This window comes from Epinephelus fuscoguttatus, linkage group LG8, assembly GCF_011397635.1.
Source record: "Epinephelus fuscoguttatus linkage group LG8, E.fuscoguttatus.final_Chr_v1".
Taxonomy (NCBI): Eukaryota; Metazoa; Chordata; class Actinopteri; order Perciformes; family Serranidae; genus Epinephelus; species Epinephelus fuscoguttatus.
In genome coordinates, this window is record NC_064759.1 from 13,565,160 (window position 1) to 13,584,600 (window position 19,441).

General features: G+C 40.0%; 2 protein-coding genes and 2 non-coding genes across 4 annotated transcripts; 1 reads left to right on the forward strand and 3 right to left on the reverse strand.

Moving 5' to 3' along the window:
• Positions 1–475: 475 nt before the first annotated feature.
• On the reverse strand, positions 476–6,060 carry rps27.2 (ribosomal protein S27, isoform 2). Its single transcript, XM_049584387.1, has 4 exons — positions 5,994–6,060; positions 5,429–5,537; positions 4,354–4,464; positions 476–1,718 (listed from the first exon to the last, which is right to left on the reverse strand). Exons 1-4 carry the CDS (start codon positions 5,997–5,999, stop codon positions 1,690–1,692), a joined length of 255 nt encoding a protein of 84 aa, XP_049440344.1. The 5' UTR covers positions 6,000–6,060; the 3' UTR covers positions 476–1,689.
• On the reverse strand, positions 2,809–2,940 carry LOC125893967 (small nucleolar RNA SNORA13). Its single transcript, XR_007449978.1, has one exon. It is a non-coding gene; the product is annotated as a small nucleolar RNA SNORA13 (small nucleolar RNA).
• Positions 4,557–4,688, reverse strand: LOC125893966 (small nucleolar RNA SNORA13). The gene has a single exon (XR_007449977.1). It is a non-coding gene; the product is annotated as a small nucleolar RNA SNORA13 (small nucleolar RNA).
• A 3,138-nt stretch (positions 6,061–9,198) lies between the features above and the next one.
• Positions 9,199–19,441, forward strand: rab13 (RAB13, member RAS oncogene family). The gene is made up of 8 exons (XM_049583902.1): positions 9,199–9,767; positions 10,457–10,517; positions 12,877–12,937; positions 13,063–13,140; positions 16,044–16,133; positions 16,398–16,463; positions 16,603–16,653; positions 16,774–19,441. Exons 1-8 carry the CDS (start codon positions 9,644–9,646, stop codon positions 16,843–16,845), a joined length of 603 nt encoding a protein of 200 aa, XP_049439859.1. The 5' UTR covers positions 9,199–9,643; the 3' UTR covers positions 16,846–19,441.

Sequence of the window (19,441 nt, forward strand, 5' to 3'; positions counted from 1 at the left end):
CGCAAAAATCTTCATTTGCCCAGTATGAGGCGATGAGCTGCCTAGCTGTTGTCGCTGGCAGCAATGAGTTTTTGCTAAAGGTCTGTCACAACACTTCTAGTTTGTAACATCTCCAGACAGCCTATCGAATTTAAAAAAGCATTTTATGACTAACATTACTGTCTAGAGCAAATGAGAAAATAATTTAGAAGATTGAAGAGTTTTTAATAACTTCTAAGGCTTTTTTTTCCTCAGGAAACTGAATTAAATCTTAACTTTTCAGATCCCCTGCTGTAAAAACAAATCATACTAGAGGTGTCGATATAATTATGTTGTTTTAATCCATTAGGCCATGTTCAGTTTAAAGTGTGAGTGAGAACTATGGAGTAAATTGTGTTGTTTAAAAAGGCAGTGGTAAAACGTGTGATGAAATGAATGACTATGGCATGTTCATCCTTTATTAGTCACTTAGTAACCAGAAGGCACAACAGCATCATTATTTCTCATTATTTATTTGTAAGCTGTGTCCAATATACAAGCAAGACATAAGAAAAATGTCACCATAGCAACAGGAAAGTTATCATTCACTCCCTGTGCTGAATTAATTTCTTTATTCACTGTACAATTCAATGCAGTCACACACAGACTGTGCAACTGGCCCACAAGCCAACCAAAGCTGTGAGTAAACTGCAGGACACAAATGATTTCAGCTGATGTATTTCCAACCAAGCTAGTGCGATTGTTTCTGCAACTTCACAAGAATTCATCTCACACTATCATTTTCACAGGAAGCTTGCAAGCACATGTAAATTCACAGCCACTTGTAATGACATTTAGTGTCACATCACTGTGTTCTGTGTCCTACAAGCATCAGGAAACAGAAGCAGAGCCAGCGATGACTTTCCCTGAATTGACGCTCACTCAGAGTGAGAGCGGGCCCTGGACCAACACCACTGGCTTTGGAGCAGGTACTGATGACATCACTGTCTGTGGTAAATAAAATGTTGACTTCACTGTGGCATTAACTTGGCCTCTGGCGACGTATTTAGTGTCTGGATTTATTGCCAGCTGTAACACACATCCATCATCATCCAATTATGCAGAGTGCAGCTTTAACATTGTAATGCTGTAGTTAAGGGCAGTTTCTTGGATGTAATTTGCAATTTCAGCCACAGTGTGTCTCCTTTCCTAGAACTGATCTAGTGTTGTAGAAGGAGATTTGCATAAATCCATAGTGCCGAGCAACTGGTGGACAATGAAAGGCTCATAGTACTTACTCACCTTCCTATAAATGTTTGTGCTTAAACTCCAAGGCCACACATCTGCACACTTAACGGACTCAGAGTCCTCTTTACCAGCACATTTTTAAGGGGTCCTGAGCTGACAAGTGTCTCTTACTGAACAAATGACATCTAAGAACCTTCATGAGGCAAAAAGAACAAACTGGATGACAAACATGCAAGATTATTTTACCAAAACACAACCTAAGTTTATTAAGTGAAAGGAATCAATGGATATGTGCTGTTGGTGGAATCTCAACGACACTAAGCATTTCTCTGTGCATATTCTGTAGAGAGACTTATTATATTACATGATTTGTATTCCCGCTCTCCATTTCCTCCTTGCTGCATCAGCTCCATGGCAGTGTTACTTGACGTCCATCAAGTGCTGTTCATTCCTCTCAACCGTGTCCAGCCACATCTGATCAACCTAGTGCTGTTTCCTCCTGAAGGAGCATCCTGAGGAAAGATGGAAAGAGTGATTAAATTTAGGGTTAAAATCAACAAAAACGGCAATATAAAAAATGTGTTATGTTTAGTTTGTGTTGATTAATTTGTGGAGCAGATGATTGTATTGTTAATACTTTATCCACCCTGTTTTATCAATGAGGAGAGACAGCATGTTAGAAATAAATCTCTGTATAACGCAACACAATCAAGGTTGCAACTAAAAATTATTTGCATTACTGATTAATCTGTCTAGTACGTTGTCTATTAATTCATGGTTTGGCCTGAAAAACACTGAAGAATGATGCATGAAACCAGAGAATTTTGTTGTCTAAGAAGCTGGAACCAGATTTTTTTTTTCCTCGAGTGACCCACAAGAATAACTGTTAATAGCTAATAGTGTTAACCGGGGGTAACCGGAGGGTGGGCGCTACGCTTCCATGACAACGCCTTCCCGATATCAGCAGTAATTGCAATAAGAGCGCTGTGCAAAGCAGCAGAGGTGAGCTAGCTTTCTGTTATATTAATGCTCTAAATGTCAACAAGGTTTAGTGACGTGCTTAATGAACTGGCAACTGAATGTGCGTGTGTGTCCTTCACATTTATATCAAGAAATTTAGGTGGACATAATGCATCAATAACGGGGGGAGGGGATTAACCAGTACAAAGCCAGTCTATAATTGGGATGGTGTATAAACTGACTCACTGACGAGGATGTAACAGATAAGAGAACACTAAAACTCATGTTGCGATCTGCCTTTTCAAAGACTGAATCACCTCCAAACAAGTGGTTCTAGTGCCAAGGGTTGCAGCTGCACCCATAGTAACTCAAAGCAGAGCGCACTGAGAAGCGCTTGGTTACCACGGCAGCAGAGCACAGGACAGAGTGGGTGGGACGGTTAAAGCGTCAGTAAAAACAAACCTTGACCTTAAACTCAACCACTTCACGAACATCCTGTCCACAGAATCAGCGTTTCTTTACTGTACACCGAGCGGTGAAGCAATTTGTGTCCATCTTTTATCAGAAATGACATATGAGCCACTCTGAAATTATTTACTGCTGTACGTGCTGAAAGACAGGTAAACAACTGAATGAAGAAGTATTTGTGCTTGCAGTTGACGGTGCAGAAATGGATCAATGATGATGAATTTCTGTCACAACCACAAGAGTCACTGTATGCCTTAGTTGACACCCTGTTCATGAAGAGCACAATGAAAGGGCAACACAAAGGCAAATACGTAGGTGTCACTAAAAGGTGGAGTGCACAGCTTACCCAACAGGCCCAACAAAATACAGAGTTCTGGAACTTTTGCTGCCTAAAACTTTACGCTCAGGCCAAAAAAAAGTAACACAAAATGAACCTGGGGCTTTTGGTACCCTGGGGCAAGTTGCTTAATTTGGTGGATAATCCATCCTTTTCGATACACGTCATGTGTCGCAAGTAGATATGATGCATTAGCCTGGCAGGCTAAATCTCAGTGATGGGTGACAAAGCAGAATTATAGTTTTGGGTCTTAGGAGACAGTTCATCCAAAAATCAAAAAGGCAGATTTTCCCTCTTACCTGTTGTGCTATTAATCAGTCTCAATTATTTTGGTGTTAGTTGCTGAGTGTTGGAGATGCAGCCGTAGAGTTGTCTGCCTTCTCTTGAATATAATGTAGCTCGATGGCACTCAGCTTTTGGTGCTCAGAGTGCCAAAAAAAAAAACCTTTGAAAAACTCAACTGCACTGCCTCTTTCCAGAAATCATGACCCGGTGAGTCAAGATAATCCACAGACCTGGTTGTGAGCAGTTTCACTTGGGAACCATTTTCTGTCTACCAAACTACACCCACCAACTGCATCATCTCAGAGAAGAAACCATGCATCTACCGCCAGCTCACATGACAGTCCAGCCGAAGAGGACGCTATTAATATTTATATCTTGCGCTATCATGAGCACAAGCCTCTCGTACACGAGTAGATGCACACTTCCTTCTGTGTGGTGATATAGTTACCAGGTGTAGCTCTGTAGAAAGTAAATAGTTCCTACATGAAGCTGCTCACAACAAGGTCTGTGGATTATCTTGAGTAACCGGGTCATGATTTCTGGAAAGCGACATTGTTGTTGAGTTTTTCAAAAAAAAAATTCTTTTGGCGCTTTGAGCACCAAAAGCTGAGTGCCGTCTAGTTCCATTATATTTGGCAGACATCTCTGCAGCCAATATCTCCAACACTTGGTAACTCACTCCAATACAATCCAGATTGATAAATAGCACTAGAGATAAGAACAAAAAATACTTTTTTTTTAAATTTATTTTGGGGTGAACTGTCTAGTATTTGTCAGGTTTAACGAGGTTGGGTCTTACAGACATGGGTACAGACTGTATTCAGGTCTCAGTTTTAAGTCTCTGTAGAGATGTAGTGTTCATATGCCTTTGTCATGTGCTATTCAATTAGTGTTTTTCAAAAACCCACAAGTATAAATATTGAATTATCTATTATTAAAACATGCCTAACACTCGCACTCGCGAATAGAGTAGAACCTTCCATGCTGTCGCCTGACATCTACAGCATGTATCTGTATGCATTTTTAAAGCTTTGTACGTGTCATGTGACATGTATATTTAACAGGTAGACGGTTGTTCCACTTTGCACGGTGCTTACCTTCTGTAAGGCGAGCTTTCCCTCCTGTAGGCTGGCAGAGCACCGTGGAACAACCGACACACAGCACTACAGTCTGAGCATGACTGAAAACTGTGGTGATCTTGTAGCAACCTGCAGACAACACACAGACACAAATCAGCGTTACACTGAGAACAGCCAGCTGTTAAAATAACTATTGCATAATCAAAGGTCCTCGATTCCTTACGTGTTCTTGCAGCTGTTTGTTTAAAGGAGTCACTTGAAACTCATTTAACAGACAGTCACAAGTGTTATTGTATGCCTTATTTGACACCCCAATCACTAAGGGAACAATGAAAGGGCAACACATAAAGGCAAATATATTAAAAAATATTTTTGTAAGTAATGTAGCTAGGGGAGATCTGTTTCATCTCATTAAATAAATAAAATTATCAAAATAACAACTGAGAATAAGCAATTAAGTTGAAAGTCCAGTATCAAGTCTTTAAATTGAAATACCAATAGAGTAGAGTAATAGAGTAGTCCTGGTTGTAACAGGGTGTCTTCAGGTATCAGACAGTCACATTTAATGCTTTTTAAGACCCGTTCAAGACACCTTTTAACCAAATTTAGGACAGATTTTTGGACAAATCATGTTTTACTTATTTAAACATTGCAGGCAAGTATTATACATGTATAAAATATATAAATTACAGATTTGTAACATCAGAAATGTGGACTTTTACACAGAAAGGCTTCAGAAATATAGAAATAGATAAGTGGAATTACACAAAATGTGTGTCATAGTTAAGACTATTTAATGACTTTTAAGGCCTTATTGTTGTAACACTGAATTTAAGACATTTATAGACTTTTTAAGGACCTGTGGACACCCTGTGTAACCTCTATTTGTGTTTGTGCCCAAAATTTTCTCCATTACTTCATACTCCAGTATATTAACTTGGAGGTAAATTTCCCTCAAATAAGTCTGAAGTCTCAATACCTTAATATGAAGTTGTATTTAGGCATGATACTTGTGTACTTTGAGCATTAATTTCCCTCCATTATCTAAATGATCAGTGAGGGTTTGGCCATGCTGCCACGTGAACAAACTGACCTGGACATTTGACATCCATAAAATAGGAGTTAGGACTCTGAACAAGTCGTTTCTTCTTGTGACTCCTCTTCTCCTCCTCGGAGCTCGGGTGCAACAGATCCTTTGCAAGCTGGAAGGAAATCAAACATAACAGCTCTGATAAGAGTTGTCAACTTTACATGACGATAACAGGACGCAAAGGTCGGGATCATTTTACAGCTTCCAAAAGGAGGAAACACGATGAAATGAAAGTAAAAGTACTAAAACGAAATGGACAAAATGTTTCTGAGCTGTACAGTGATTGTACTCAGAGAATGTGCAACGATATCTTTGAAAATTGAGTTCAAACCCTGCGAAAAACTCAACATGTGACTGGTGTACAGACAGAGAGCCCGCGTGGGCTGCTTTGTTGCACACGTGTTTCGCCATATTGCGCCCATTTTCCCGTCCTCACGTTTACATAACAGCAATGTAAAAACATTGTTGGCAAGAAAACTAAATACAGTGTTACACAGTGATAAATTATCCCCGTCAAAACACTTTTTTACCGACTGATGGCTACTATGAAAGCCGTGGTGGTACTTACAGGCATGTCTGCGTGTTGCGAGCTTCACCGGAAAATCACACTGATGACGCACCGGAAACCTTTGGCTGAAGGGCAGAGCAAAGCTACTCAAGATTTTATTATATTTAAATTTTAATAATGGGGGCTTTCGTTTCACTACCTGTTAGCTAAGATAAAATAATTAATGAAAACAAAACAGAAAAAGTATTTAGGATTTTAATTTGAATGCCTGAATTTTATATATATTTTTTTTAATTTTAATTTGAAAACAATTTATTTTACGGAATTTCACGTAATATGTAACTGTTAATCTCCCAGAACAGTGTTAATTATGTGTCCAGATACTACAACAACAAAATTAATTTATTGTTTGACTACCAATATGAGTTTAATTCAGGTGTTCATTGCCTTTAATCCATAAAGTATATGTTGAGCTCCATATAGTCACTGTAGGTTGCCTATTATAAGTCATGCTTAACATGACTTGGCATGAGATGCTTAAGTTTCATGCTTAGCAGTAAAGCCTAGCCATTACAAATTGTTTAAGTAATGCAGCATGTGATGTGTTTAAAAAAAATAAATAAATAAAATAAAAAATAATTCTATGAATTAATTTTGCAAAGATATATGGGGAAAAATTTCTAAAGTTTCACTCTAACATTACTTCCGGGGGCATAGCACACCATATTCAACAACCTTGCAGTCAATCATGGTGAAAAGTAAACTGAGATAACATTCTGAGTTAAATAATGTTAGGTTATAACACTTGTAAAACTGACGCATAAGCTCGTAATTGCTATATATTTTGATATGGGGTGTTATTGTGAATCAGAATTTTTAAAAATGATGCTCATATTCATCTTCTTTTTTTTTTAATGTGAGTTTGACACTGTCCCACTTTGCCAATAGCACACTGTTTAAGTGGGACAGTGTGTCACTGGCAAAGTGGGACAGCCATTCAAATCATTCTAAAGGCTAGTTCACATTATGACATAATGGGGGATTTGAGTTCAGCTAGGAATTTGAGTTAAGCTAGATAGCGAGATATTTCAAAAAGTATTTCCTTCACAACTAAGTAGTGAACATTTTCACACATTGCCTCAAAAAACAAACAAAGCCTGTCACAAAGAAAAATGAAAGAAGACAGAGGGTAGATGGCCTGGGACATTTGTGATTTTTGCAAAGCCAGATGGTGATGAAAATGATCCCAAGCAGACTGAGGACTGGATCATGTGTACTGTTTGTTCAGTGAGATGTGTAGAGGAGAATGGCCTTATTGAAGAAAGGGAGGCATTCACTTGCACTGGCTATATTAATATGTAGATTAACCTACTGTACAGAAAGTAAAATCAAATTGTTGTTGTTTGTATTATTATTGTGTTTTAATCAGGCCTACACTTTAATATTCACTCGGCCTACACTTAGGTAACAAAGTTACAGTAAAGGTGTCCCACCTTTAGAGCAGCACCTGGTCAATGTGGTTTTGACAAACACGTCAGTCATCCTGTCTTTAATTTTTCCTCATCTTTTCTGTATAGTAGAGCTCTTGAACTGTTGAGAATTGTATCATATGAAGGTCCAAGACAGGGGTGTCGAACATATGGCCTGGGGGCCAGAACCGGCCCGCTAAAGGGTCCAATCCGACCCACCAGATGACCTTGCACACCTAACAGTGATGCACTTGTGAACGCTAAGGCGGAATTTATACTTTTGTGTCAAATTAATGCTGTAACATCAGGCTACGGCATAGGTCACGGCATAAGCTCTACGTCAACGAAGAGCCAACGCTGTACCGTAGGCCGTAGCCTGATGGGCACCTCCCTAGAAATGTAACTACGCAACGCAGACCTCCTGTCCATTTTTGTAAGCTGAAGCCATTTCCCTCAGTGGAAACAAAGCTTTTATTTACTTCAGTTTCACTGATAACAAACAATAAATTGTGAAGACAATAGAGCCTCCCCGAAAAATAGCATTATGGGTTTTGTGTGTGATTTATCCTTAAGGAATTTATACTTCAGGATTTATCCTGGCTTCATAAAAGCAGAGGTAATATCCGCTCATCGCTAGGCTAATTGATATGATGTAAAATGCCATAGGCTTGTGTTAGTATCGTTAGCATGTTGCATTTGTTGACAGTTGTTTTGTTGGTGAACCTTGTGAGTTGTAATGGAGCTGAATTTTGTACCGTTACCTTTTTAAAATGTTGCTGCTGTCCCTGGCTTCATATGAGTAGAGGAAAAGTTCACTAGCTGCTAGGCTAATTTATACAATGTAGAATGCCATAGGCTTGTGCTAATAACATTAGCATGTTGTATTTGTGGGGTAAATGTGTCCAGATGAAGACAAATGCTTTGTCTGTGAATGCTGCAAGTTATAGTTAAGCTGATTTGTGTACTTGTGTTTGAAATTGTCTCTATTAAGCCATGTTTAATGTGTGTTTCGAATCATTTAACTTTACAGCACTTCACAGAAACCCCGCTGCCATCTAATATTTTGGAGGCGTACCTGCAGAGTGACAGAGACACACCAAGTATAAATCCTGCTTAAGAGGTACCAGGTTTCAGGAGCAAGTTAAACACTGAGTAGCTGTCTTAATTCGTTCTCTGCATCAGAGGCTTTTCCACCCTGACCAGTATACAGGTATTTTCTTTCACTTTAGTTTGGTGTGGTGATGTCAGGATTCAGACACAGGAGAGGAAATGTGTGGGAAAATGCACATGTAGTGACAGTGAGTAGTAGACTGAGTGAATGTGGAAAAACTGACATCACAGGCTGTTTGTCATCTGGTTTATAAATGGATTAGCGTTTTTAAAATGTACTACTTTAAACAAAAAAGGGAAAAATGTAAAGTGTTTGTTATTTTTAGGATAATGTGCAATGGTTTTACTGGTCTGGCCCCCTGCATGTGGCACATAAACTAAGATGAGTTTGACACCCCTGGTTGAAGACATTTAGATCATAATTAAAAATGATGCAGATGGTAGATATCAGAAAGTAAGTGTTCACCTGATTTGAAATATGATTAATTTAAACTTTTTTTAAAAAAAAAAAAAAAAAAAGCTCTGACTTCCGGCAATTGATATCACGTGACTATCCTTATATGGCCCTGGCAACGCTCAGGTCTCCTCAGGTGTAGTGCCATTCTCTGATCAAATGGCGCCGTCTTGTGTCCATCCTGAGCACCTGCAGGTCTGAGCCGTTACTCCCATGAAGCACTCCCACACTACGTAGTCTCAGCGGATCCGGGATCTGGGCCAACCAAGCTTTTTTTTTTGGAAGGCAGAAAAAACACGTAGCCACCCCGGTGCGTGTGTAAACGGAGTTAAATGGACTTTTGGGTGAAAGCAAAATGAATCTTATCTAGATTTGGCGTTGAGGACCGGTCGACAGTAGACGGTTAAACTTTGGATGGAGTTTATTTCCTCAGCCAGCGCAGTCCAAACAGCACAGAGGCACTGAGGGGGATCGGAATTTACCGGTGACAAGTCTGGGAGGGAAAAAAAAGGCAAAGAGGAACCACTCGTTACATGGAGTTTTAAAAATCCTGCTTCATTTAAATCACTATACAACAAAGATTCCTGAAGAGTGGAGTCGGATGAAAAGTGCGTCCAGAAAGGGACAACTCCAACTTTTCCCATTTCAGCCCTAACTTTGTGGAAACAGCTCCGACCATGGCGAAAAAGTATGATTTCCTTTTCAAATTGTTACTCATCGGGGACAGCGGAGTGGGCAAAACATGTCTGATCATTCGTTTTGCTGAGGACAATTTCAACTCCACGTACATTTCCACCATCGGTACGTGTAATGTTAAAGGGTGTTCTGCACAAGCTTATGACTGGCCTCTGTGACACTTAGGACATGAGTAAGACGAATGTTTGCTGAATGCTGACTTATTATTCTTTCTCTATTTGCTGCACAAACTGGTTTCCCAGACTGCGTTCATGCCCGAACTCGTCCGTGCGCTCTCATTTTTTCATTCTGTCTCTTATCTGTTTGTCTGATTTCCTCCTGTTGCATGTTTTCCTCTCGTTGGGTGCCATCTCTTCCCTGACCCTCTCCCCCATCTCTCCCTCTGATCTCATTCCTCTCACTTGGCTCTCAGAAGGTCCACCCACCCTCATTCCTATCTCTTTTACCATCTCGACGTTCCCAGAAGAATGGTTGGCTTTCTGGCATGCAGTTTTTTTTCACAGGACAGCCCCCCCTCCTCTGCCCCTCACTGTCTGTCTGTCTGTCTGTCTGTCTGTCAGCTTGTCCATCCAGCAGGGAAAAAACAAAGTCAGTGTGTCCTGCAAGGCTGTAGTCTTTCCTGTATGTGTGTTTGTGGATGGGAGTGCACTGAGGGGTCAAAATCACCATGGATTTGTCTCCACCCTGTGTGAGGTTGACCTATATATTTTGTTATGTGTGTGTGTGTATTTAGTTCATAACTGAGGTATTTAACTCATTCCCTGTCCACCCATCCTCCTCTCTGCTCTCCCCAGGCATCGACTTTAAAGTAAAAACCATTGAAGTGGATGGAAAGAAAGTGAAACTACAAGTCTGGTAAGAGATGACGGTTGCTTCTCTGGAAATGCTTTGGTGTCTTTTTTCTTCCTCTGGCTCATTTTCCTGTGAGGAAAAGAGGAACCTCCCTCCTGTTCTCCAAATCTGGACTTTATGACAGGGTTTATTGTCCAAGTATCCATCACACATGGCCCGCCACAGAGAGCCACTTCATGTCACACGAGGGTGTGGGAAACGGCAACGTAAATTTAGCTTGCCATAGCAGTGTAAATACACATTAAAGCCACAGTTGGTAACTTTTATGAAGCTAACATTGGAAGTGTCACTATAATCTGAAAGAAGTACATCCTCCTCCCCTCTTACTGCCTCCAGTGGCATTTGCTAGAATCAGACTGTGGCAGCAGCAACCAATCAGAGCCAAGGAGTCTCTGAAGCAGCTGTCAATCATGTCAATTGCGCCATGAACTGCGGTCAAACTGTCAACTAGGCAGCACTGATTAAATAGGAATTAAGATTCTGTTATTGCATTGCCAAATTCTCACCTCAAATATTTTCAAAAACATTTTTTAGTTTAGCTGTAAAATGACTAAATTGGTGCAGCTGGTGGGCGCCGCTTGGTACTCCGTTTAACTGTATCCAACATGGCGGCTAGGTCACAAACGTTCTCATTTTACAGCCAAACAGTACACTAAAATATGTTTCATTTGAGTCGAGAAAGTGGCAATACAGTATCATGATTGAATCTTGATTCATATATGATTGTCGCTGCCTAGTTTGACAGTTTGACCACAGTTCACAAGCAGTGATTGACAGCTGTGAAATACTACAAGGCAATAGAGACTAGGGCTGAACTGAATAATTCGATTACTAAAAAGCCTTGAGGCATCCTCCTTAAATCCAGTACAAATATACAGTGCATTGTGTTTCGCGTGGACATTTGTTTCTGTCACACAACGCACTTGTTACTTTTGCTGTTGATCGCCTGCACAGCTGTACTGTGGATGTAGCGTGGTTGGCAAAACAGTGAAGAAGAAGGGACAAGAAAAGAGCGAAAGACACGCCAAAGAAAACAACAAAGTGTCAAGGGTTTGAGATCATTACAAGTTAAAACAAAATGAAAACAGTTATGTGTGTTTTGGAAAACAGAGTTAGCAAACCACAATAGCACGCTACATCATCTAAGTAGAAAACATTCAATGTTTGCATCAAGTTCGCCAAACAGATCCGACACAAGGTAACGTCAACGTCGCGTTCAAGTGCATTTAATTGTAATCAGTAATTGTTAGCTGAGAATCATAATGCACGTAAAGAACGTACGTGTATTATGTCTTTATAATGGCTGATTAAAAACGGAAATCAATGTGGTGGCTAACGTTAGCTGGTGATGTATCATGTGTATTAGCCAAGTTTTGCTAGAGAGCAGCAACATATGAATATAAAATGCTGGAGTCAGTTTGTGAAAGCCTTAGCTCCATTCATATTATTATGTTAGACACATACACACTAAGACACGCGCACCCCTTACTCACTCATTCACCCACTCCCTAGTCTTGCTCACCAGACCTTTCTCAAGAAAAGAAAGGTCTGGCTGGGTCGACTCTCACTTTAAGATAGGAGAAAAAAACGCCCCGGCTGCTTGTATTTCTTTCAACCAATCACAATTGTTCTGGGCGGTGCCACAGCAACGGTGCGCTTGCAAAAATATTGCCAGGGGGGAAACAGGTTTTGGTGTAACACGCCCACAAAAATATCACCTACAGGACGCGAACCATGGCAGAAAAACGGCTGCATCCCCACAAGATCAAACACCGCAAAAGTTAGTAAAGGACGTGTTGAAAACTGCTACACAACCGGAGGTGGTAGGGTGGGACTTCAGCGGGTGGCTCGTTCCGCCCAATGAGAGGCTGATCTATGCAGCGAACTTCCGCCCACTCAGACTACCCACTCCCTGACACATGCACCCCCCCAATAACACTCAAACACACACACACACACACAGTAGAAAATGCTTCGGACAGCTTTGTGCAGGGGATTCCACAATGTTCAACTGAGCAAGAACAAATTTGTCACTCATTTATCTCATTTTAGGGACTTTTATTATTTTCTCTTTTATATATGACTATTGCCCTTAAATAAAACTAAAGTAATTTAATGAAAACACGCAGTATTTCTTATCCGTTTAATCACCAGAATAATCGATAGAATACTCGATTACTAAAAGAATCGATAGCTGCATCCCGAATAGAATGTACTGACAGTTTCAGCAACTATGAAAACAAGTTATTTTTTAATAAAAGTTACCAGCTGTAGCTTTAAATTCATCGTTCTGCAAGTTCTTGCATGATTTGCATGCACCAGTGCACATTTTTCCTCCTTTGATTGCGTGTGCTTTGTGCAGGGACACAGCAGGACAGGAGAGGTTCAAGACCATTACGACAGCCTACTACAGAGGAGCCATGGTGAGCACAGTGCGCCTGCAGAACAAGCAGACTGGATAATCACAGCTGACATCACCGTCCCTTTGTGCTCGCTCCGCACCTTTGACTTACTCCTTAAATCCTCTCTCTTTGTCTCCCTGTGTCAGGGCATCATCCTGGTGTACGACATCACAGACGACAAGTCCTTCGAAAACATCCAGAACTGGATGAAGAGCATTAAAGAAGTGAGACGGTTTCCGCAGCCTGGAAATACTTAACATAGTGCTGAGTCAGTTGGAAACATATTATAGTCATGAGTACGGGCGTTTAGTCACTGCAACAACAAGGCAGGGTCATTGCACAACTGGTGATTTTAAAGGGTCAGTTCACCCAAATCACATGAATGGCAAATTTCCTCTCTTTCCCCTAATTTTCATTTGAACTTCTTTCTACGGAAGAAGTGGGGTCATATGAGGTACTTCTCCTGACACGGTGTATTACACACAGTAGATGTCTGTCACCACACCCCCACTTTGGAGAAGCAGGCTGGAGTCAGGCTTGGAAGCTAAGCAGTTTACTGCTGTGTAGGGGTCAGCAACAATACATAATTTAACCACGTAAAAAAATCGATATCAATTTAAGTTTACACTATATTTAGAATATTTTTACTGCTTTACTTTACCGTCAGACAGTGATTTCTTACAGGAAAATTAAGCTGTTATACAACCCTCTTCAAAGCCAGACATTGCTTAATAAAGAAGCTGCTGATCTATCACTGCCTCAATCAGTTTGTTAGTTTGTGTTATTGAGTGACTTTGATGTTTAAAACGTTAGTTCAGATTCACCAAAGTCACACAATAACACAAGCTAACTAACTGATTGAGGCAGTGGCAGACCAGCTCAGTGGGCCAGAATTGTTTTTGTGGCTTTGACGAGAACATATATGGGGAACTGAAGCTGTTACCGTCTTCTCCATGGGAATGTGCTGTCTGACAGAAAGGTAAAATGATGAAAATGTGCTTAATATAATGTGACCTTAAACTATTATTGTTTTTTTTTTAGGTGGTTAAAATATGTTTTGCTGCTGCCCCCCATCCACAGCAGTAAATTGCCTAGCTTCTTTGTTGGCACGCTTACTGCTTCCACGAACTGGGAGTGCACTGACAGAGACTTACTGTATGTAAGACATTGTCTCTTTGAGGCTACAACTAACCATTATTTTCATCATTGATTAATCTGCCTCTTATCACTTTGTCTATAAAATGTCATAAAATGATGAAAGATCTCCAGTATAAATTCCCAGAACCCAAATATATTTAGTTTACAGTGATATAAAACATAGAACAGAAGCAAAAACTCACAGTGGAGAAGCTGGAAGCAGAAAACAGCTCACAATTTTGTTTGAAAAATTGGTCAGATGTTCAGATGATTATCAAAAAGCCTGCAGATTAACATTCTATTAGTTGGTTAATAAGTCAATCAGCCCTTTAAAAACAGCCCCAATTAAACCACATTAAAGTTTGTGCGATATCACGAGGAACTAGGACATATTTTCTTTTTTAACGTATTATTGTTCAGCTTTATTTTAGAAGTTTTAGAGGAGATTTCTCAACAGAGATGAAAACAAAGAATCTCGCACACTGTCTGCCAATCAAACTTTCTTTATTTTTTCAAAGTATGTTTTGGGCAGTATTGGCTTTAAGCAATATTGGGCAGTTGAGTAGTGACATGGAAAAAGAAGACAGGTGTTGTGATTACATTATATGGTTCGGTCTTAACCACTATTCTACCAGAACTCACATAGTCACTTTGTTAAGGATATTTTGATCAGATAGAATAAGAGTATGAGTAACCATCAGTGTGTGTGATTCTTTGGTTGTTTCTCATTAAACAGCTTTTGATTGTACTCAAAACACTAAATGGTGTGCACAAACTTGGTCAAACTTGTCATCTAGAGGCAAATATTTCAAAAATCTTAGTAGATCAATGTTCAATCTCCGAACCCATCAGCTATCAGCCTGACGACTTTTGTGACATCTGGTGTGGAGAGTCGATTTATCTTGTACTGGTCATTTTTGGCTAATCTCTATAAACAGATATCTGCATACAAATACAAACAATTTTTTTCATAAAGCTAAATCCATAAATTGCATTCTGGCCTGTGCATTCTGCCTCTCCACAGGGACTCTTAACCTGCCGCTCAGACGGGATTGGTCAGTACTACTTGGACTACAAACAAGAACCACACCCTTCTGATAACAAAATCTTGTCCTGCTGCCCACAGATTCTGCATACATATGCAGATAGCTGTTTACAGACATAAATCAAATCTAAACTCACTGCAAGGCTGGGTTAATTACTCCTTTAGCTGGAGGGCTGTTAAAGGTCCAGTGTGTAGGATTTAGTGGCGTCTAGCAGCAAGGTTGCAGAACTCAAACTTCTCCATGTGCCAAACGTGTAGGAGAACTACAGTGGCTGACGCAAAAATGCAAATGGACCTATTTAAAGCGAGTTTTTTGGTTTGTCTGTTTTGGGCTATCGTAGAAACAACATGGCGAATTCTGTGGAAGAGGACCAGCTCCATGTGTGAATATTAAAGTCCCATTTTAAGGAAACAAAAATGGATGATTGAAAACCAATGAAAACATAGTTATGAATAAAATATACCATGTCTGCCAGTAGATTCCACTAAATACACACTGGACCTTTAAATTAAACTTTTGTCCCCATGTTTTCTATTTTATTTGGACATAATATAAAGTAAATTTGAACGCTGTCACTCAGTGAATTCTCTCTATGTAGCCAAATACCTGCAGTCTCAGCAAAACAAACAAAAGATGCACTTGTATCCACCTTAGATCTTCGTTAAATGGTAGAGACTCAGTGTCAGAACTCACTTGCCCAAACTTGATTCTGTGAACCTTTTTCTTTAAGATGATATCCTGGGCTTAAAAACAGAGACAGTTTCTCTGTAGAGCAGCTGCTGTTAAATGCAACTTATTCTGGTTGATCACATCAGACTTGATGTAAAGATGTCTGCTTTGCTTCACTTTGATCTCTTCTTTAATACACCCTTAGCTAAGCATACTTTCTTGCAGATAAGAACTCAGCCTGCCCTAATCAATTAACTGCATTCCCTCTCTCCCAGAACGCATCAGCCGGGGTCAGTCGGATGTTACTAGGTAATAAGTGCGACATTGAAGCAAAGCGGAAAGTATCCAAGGAGACGGGAGAAAAGGTGAGAAACTGAACTGATCCCTGTGTGTTGTAATATTTTCTTTACTGTTACATTAAAGTGTTGTCGTAGACAGAGGAGTAGTAGTCAAAGGTTTTTTTGTGAAGAAGTGATAATAGAGAGGGAGTGATTGTTTGAGGAAGGGATTGAGTGTGTCACGCATGTTTTTGATGTATTCGCTTTGCATGTACTTAAGATAAGAAGCAGGAAGTGATTGTTAGCCATATCCTGACCTGCTGTAATCTGCTCTGTGTCTGTTGTTGACAGCTGGCAAAAGATCATGGGATCAGGTTCTTTGAGACCAGTGCAAAGTCCAGCATCAACGTGGAGGAGGTGAGCCAGAATGTAACCATTGATTTAAAAAGCAGTCTCTCCATGCGTCATTAAAGTTTATCTTACGAGTGTGTTTTGTTACAATGTGTTTATATGACACAAATGCTGCAGACTTAACTTTTGTTTATGTGTCTTTTAGTCTTTTCTGTCTTTGGCAAGCGACATACTACAGAAATCCAGCAAGAAACCAGTAAGTTACGCCAAACCATATCACACTGAAGCTTTAGTTCTTCCCTGAATATATACAGACTTTATTTAATACAAAATATATCTGTAATTTCCTCTCCTTCTGTGTTTCTGTGTTTGATAGGGCCCCACAGGTCGAGAGGTGAAAATCACAAGCAGCACAGAGAAAAAAACCTCCAAATGTGTTCTTCTCTAGATATGACCCAGGCCAACACACACAAGGAAGCGACATACAAATTTAAGAGCATATCAGTGTTAGTGGGGAGAAATTCAGTACAGCAGGGTTTCTGTCTCCATCTGGTGGGCTCACACATGAAATACACACAGGTGCCAAAAGTTTTTACACCGAAACTACTTTTATACTTTTGTTACCCAAAAGCTGACTTTGCCAGAAAAAAATGAGCTGAAATTTTGTAGAAGTGATTGTGCCTATATTTCCCATTGAACACATCTTCTGCCACATCTCCTGTGATAGTGTTATTGTCATTCAAGAAAATGCTGCAAAGTGGCAGTCAGGGTGTGACTATAGAGAGATTACTGACACAGCATTTCACCAACCACTTCCCACCATGTTTAGTTGAGCTGTACATTTCTGTTTCTGCCTTGTATTTCCAAGCCATTTCAGCAGAATGTTGGTATTGTACGTTTCTTCAGACCATGGATATGTCACATTTGTATGTTGTTATATTGCAGATTCGTTCCAGCAAGGCTGCGGGTCATGTTTTGGCACAAAAACCACGTGGTTATGGTTAGGAAACAATCGTGTTTTGGCTTAAAATACGCGGTTTTGGTGGCTGCAAAGCTGCTGGAATCACAGTGATGTTGAAATGAAACTGTTTCTAGTGGCATAATCTCAGCCAGAAAGGCAGCCATATCTCAGTAAAAAAAATAACCGCTTTTGGGGGCAATATTCCAACTGGAAACGCAGCGATTACTTAGGAAAAAAACATCTACTTTTTCGTAGCACTTTTCCAACAGGTACCGCAGGGATCTCCATAAAAAACAACCACTTCTTATGGCACTGTCCCGACTTGAAATGCAGTGATATCTCGATAAAATCCAAACGTTTTTCTTATACTATCCCGGCTTGAAACATAGCGATGTCTCAGTAAAAAAAATAACTGCTTTTGAAGGCAATATTCTGACTGGAAACGCGGCGATTTCTTAGGAAAAAACAACTGTTTTCCATCTTCCAACAGGTGCCACAAGGATCTCTCCATAAAAAACAACCACTTCTTATGACACTTTTCTTGGTACTATCCCGGCTTGAAACATAGCGATGTCTCAATGAAATACAAATACTTTTTGTGGCACTATACCTGGTGGAGGAATGAGGCTGTCTTGCTAAAAATGACCCATGATTGGTGGCTAAAAAGCCACTGGAATACGCAGCAATGACTCGCTAAAAAACAACAGTTTTTATTGTTTGTTGGTTTCAAACAGTGGTCTTCAGTGGTCTGCAGCTTGGCAGGCATCTTGCATAGGTGCCATGCCATCCACCATCACCCCCACCTTTCGATGACAAAGTCAGCTCATATACAACATAACATAGGAAATGTACAAATCTAAGGTATCCATGGTATGCAGACATGTACCATGCCAACATTTTCACCTGGCGACTGGGCTGTGTTTTTCTCTGGCTTATCACCACATTATCATTCCTAAAACAGCACTGCTTAATGTATATAAAGGACTTTAACTGTGTGTTTTTGGGGTAGCTATGTAAACAAATGACAGCTTAATACAACCATTTCATTCATTTCTTATATGTGAGCACATAGTGGCCTTTAAGAGCTCAGTGGCAGAGGAAAGGTTTTAAAGAGGAAGGAGGAAAGTGTTTTGATTAGCACACAGTAGGCTTCTGGTCGGGCGTCTCATAGATTCTGTTAGATGGTGTAAATGCTGGACAGAATTGATAAATCGATTAATAAGTCATAAAACTTATTAGGTTACCAATGCACTTTCACTTTTGTCATGTTGTTTTCTATGATATTACATCAACAGCACAGGCAAGTTGACATCCCAATCCCCTATCCCCTATCCCCTATCCCCAATCCCCGTTCCTTATCCCCACAAAGACTGAACATTAGGCTTTTAAATGTTATATTTCATTATGATTACAATGTGTTTACCCTTCAAGAGCTAATGAAATGGTTCAGTATTTTAATGCATTTAACAGAATCAACAGGAGCAGATGCCATTTAATATTAAAAGAGCCTGAAACTATAGGAGAGGAAATTTTTCGGGTTACATAATATGAGAAGCTGAAACCGTGCTCTTGACATTTATGAATTAAACATGTTGATGTTTGGAGTTGAATCTGAGACAAACACTGGTGGTAAACAAGCTTGGTTTTAACAGATGGCTCGAGGAGAGTGGACGATAGGAACAGAGATAAGTGCAATATGAGAAGATGAGTGGAGAGATGAAAGAATGATGGATAAAGCAAGTGAATGGACAGGATGTGGGGGAAGCAGCTGCGCTCACATGTCCCTCATTTTGAATTGATTTAGTGGGTCTTGCCTTTTATGTGAAGTGCCTGGTTAATCTCTTACTAAACACTACCACACATTAGCTACATCTGAAAAGACAGTCTCCCTGCTCAGGCAACTTCAGATCATTCACAATGACTCTGATTATGGGTGCTCATCTGATCTGGACAGACATACTGTATTTTCTGTATCTACTTTCTATGCATTACTTTCACATTCAGTGTCTTTTAGACCTGCCACAAGACTTTGTATGTAGTTTACAGACCTGCCGCTTGCTGAATAAAAATGCTAAAGAGTAAA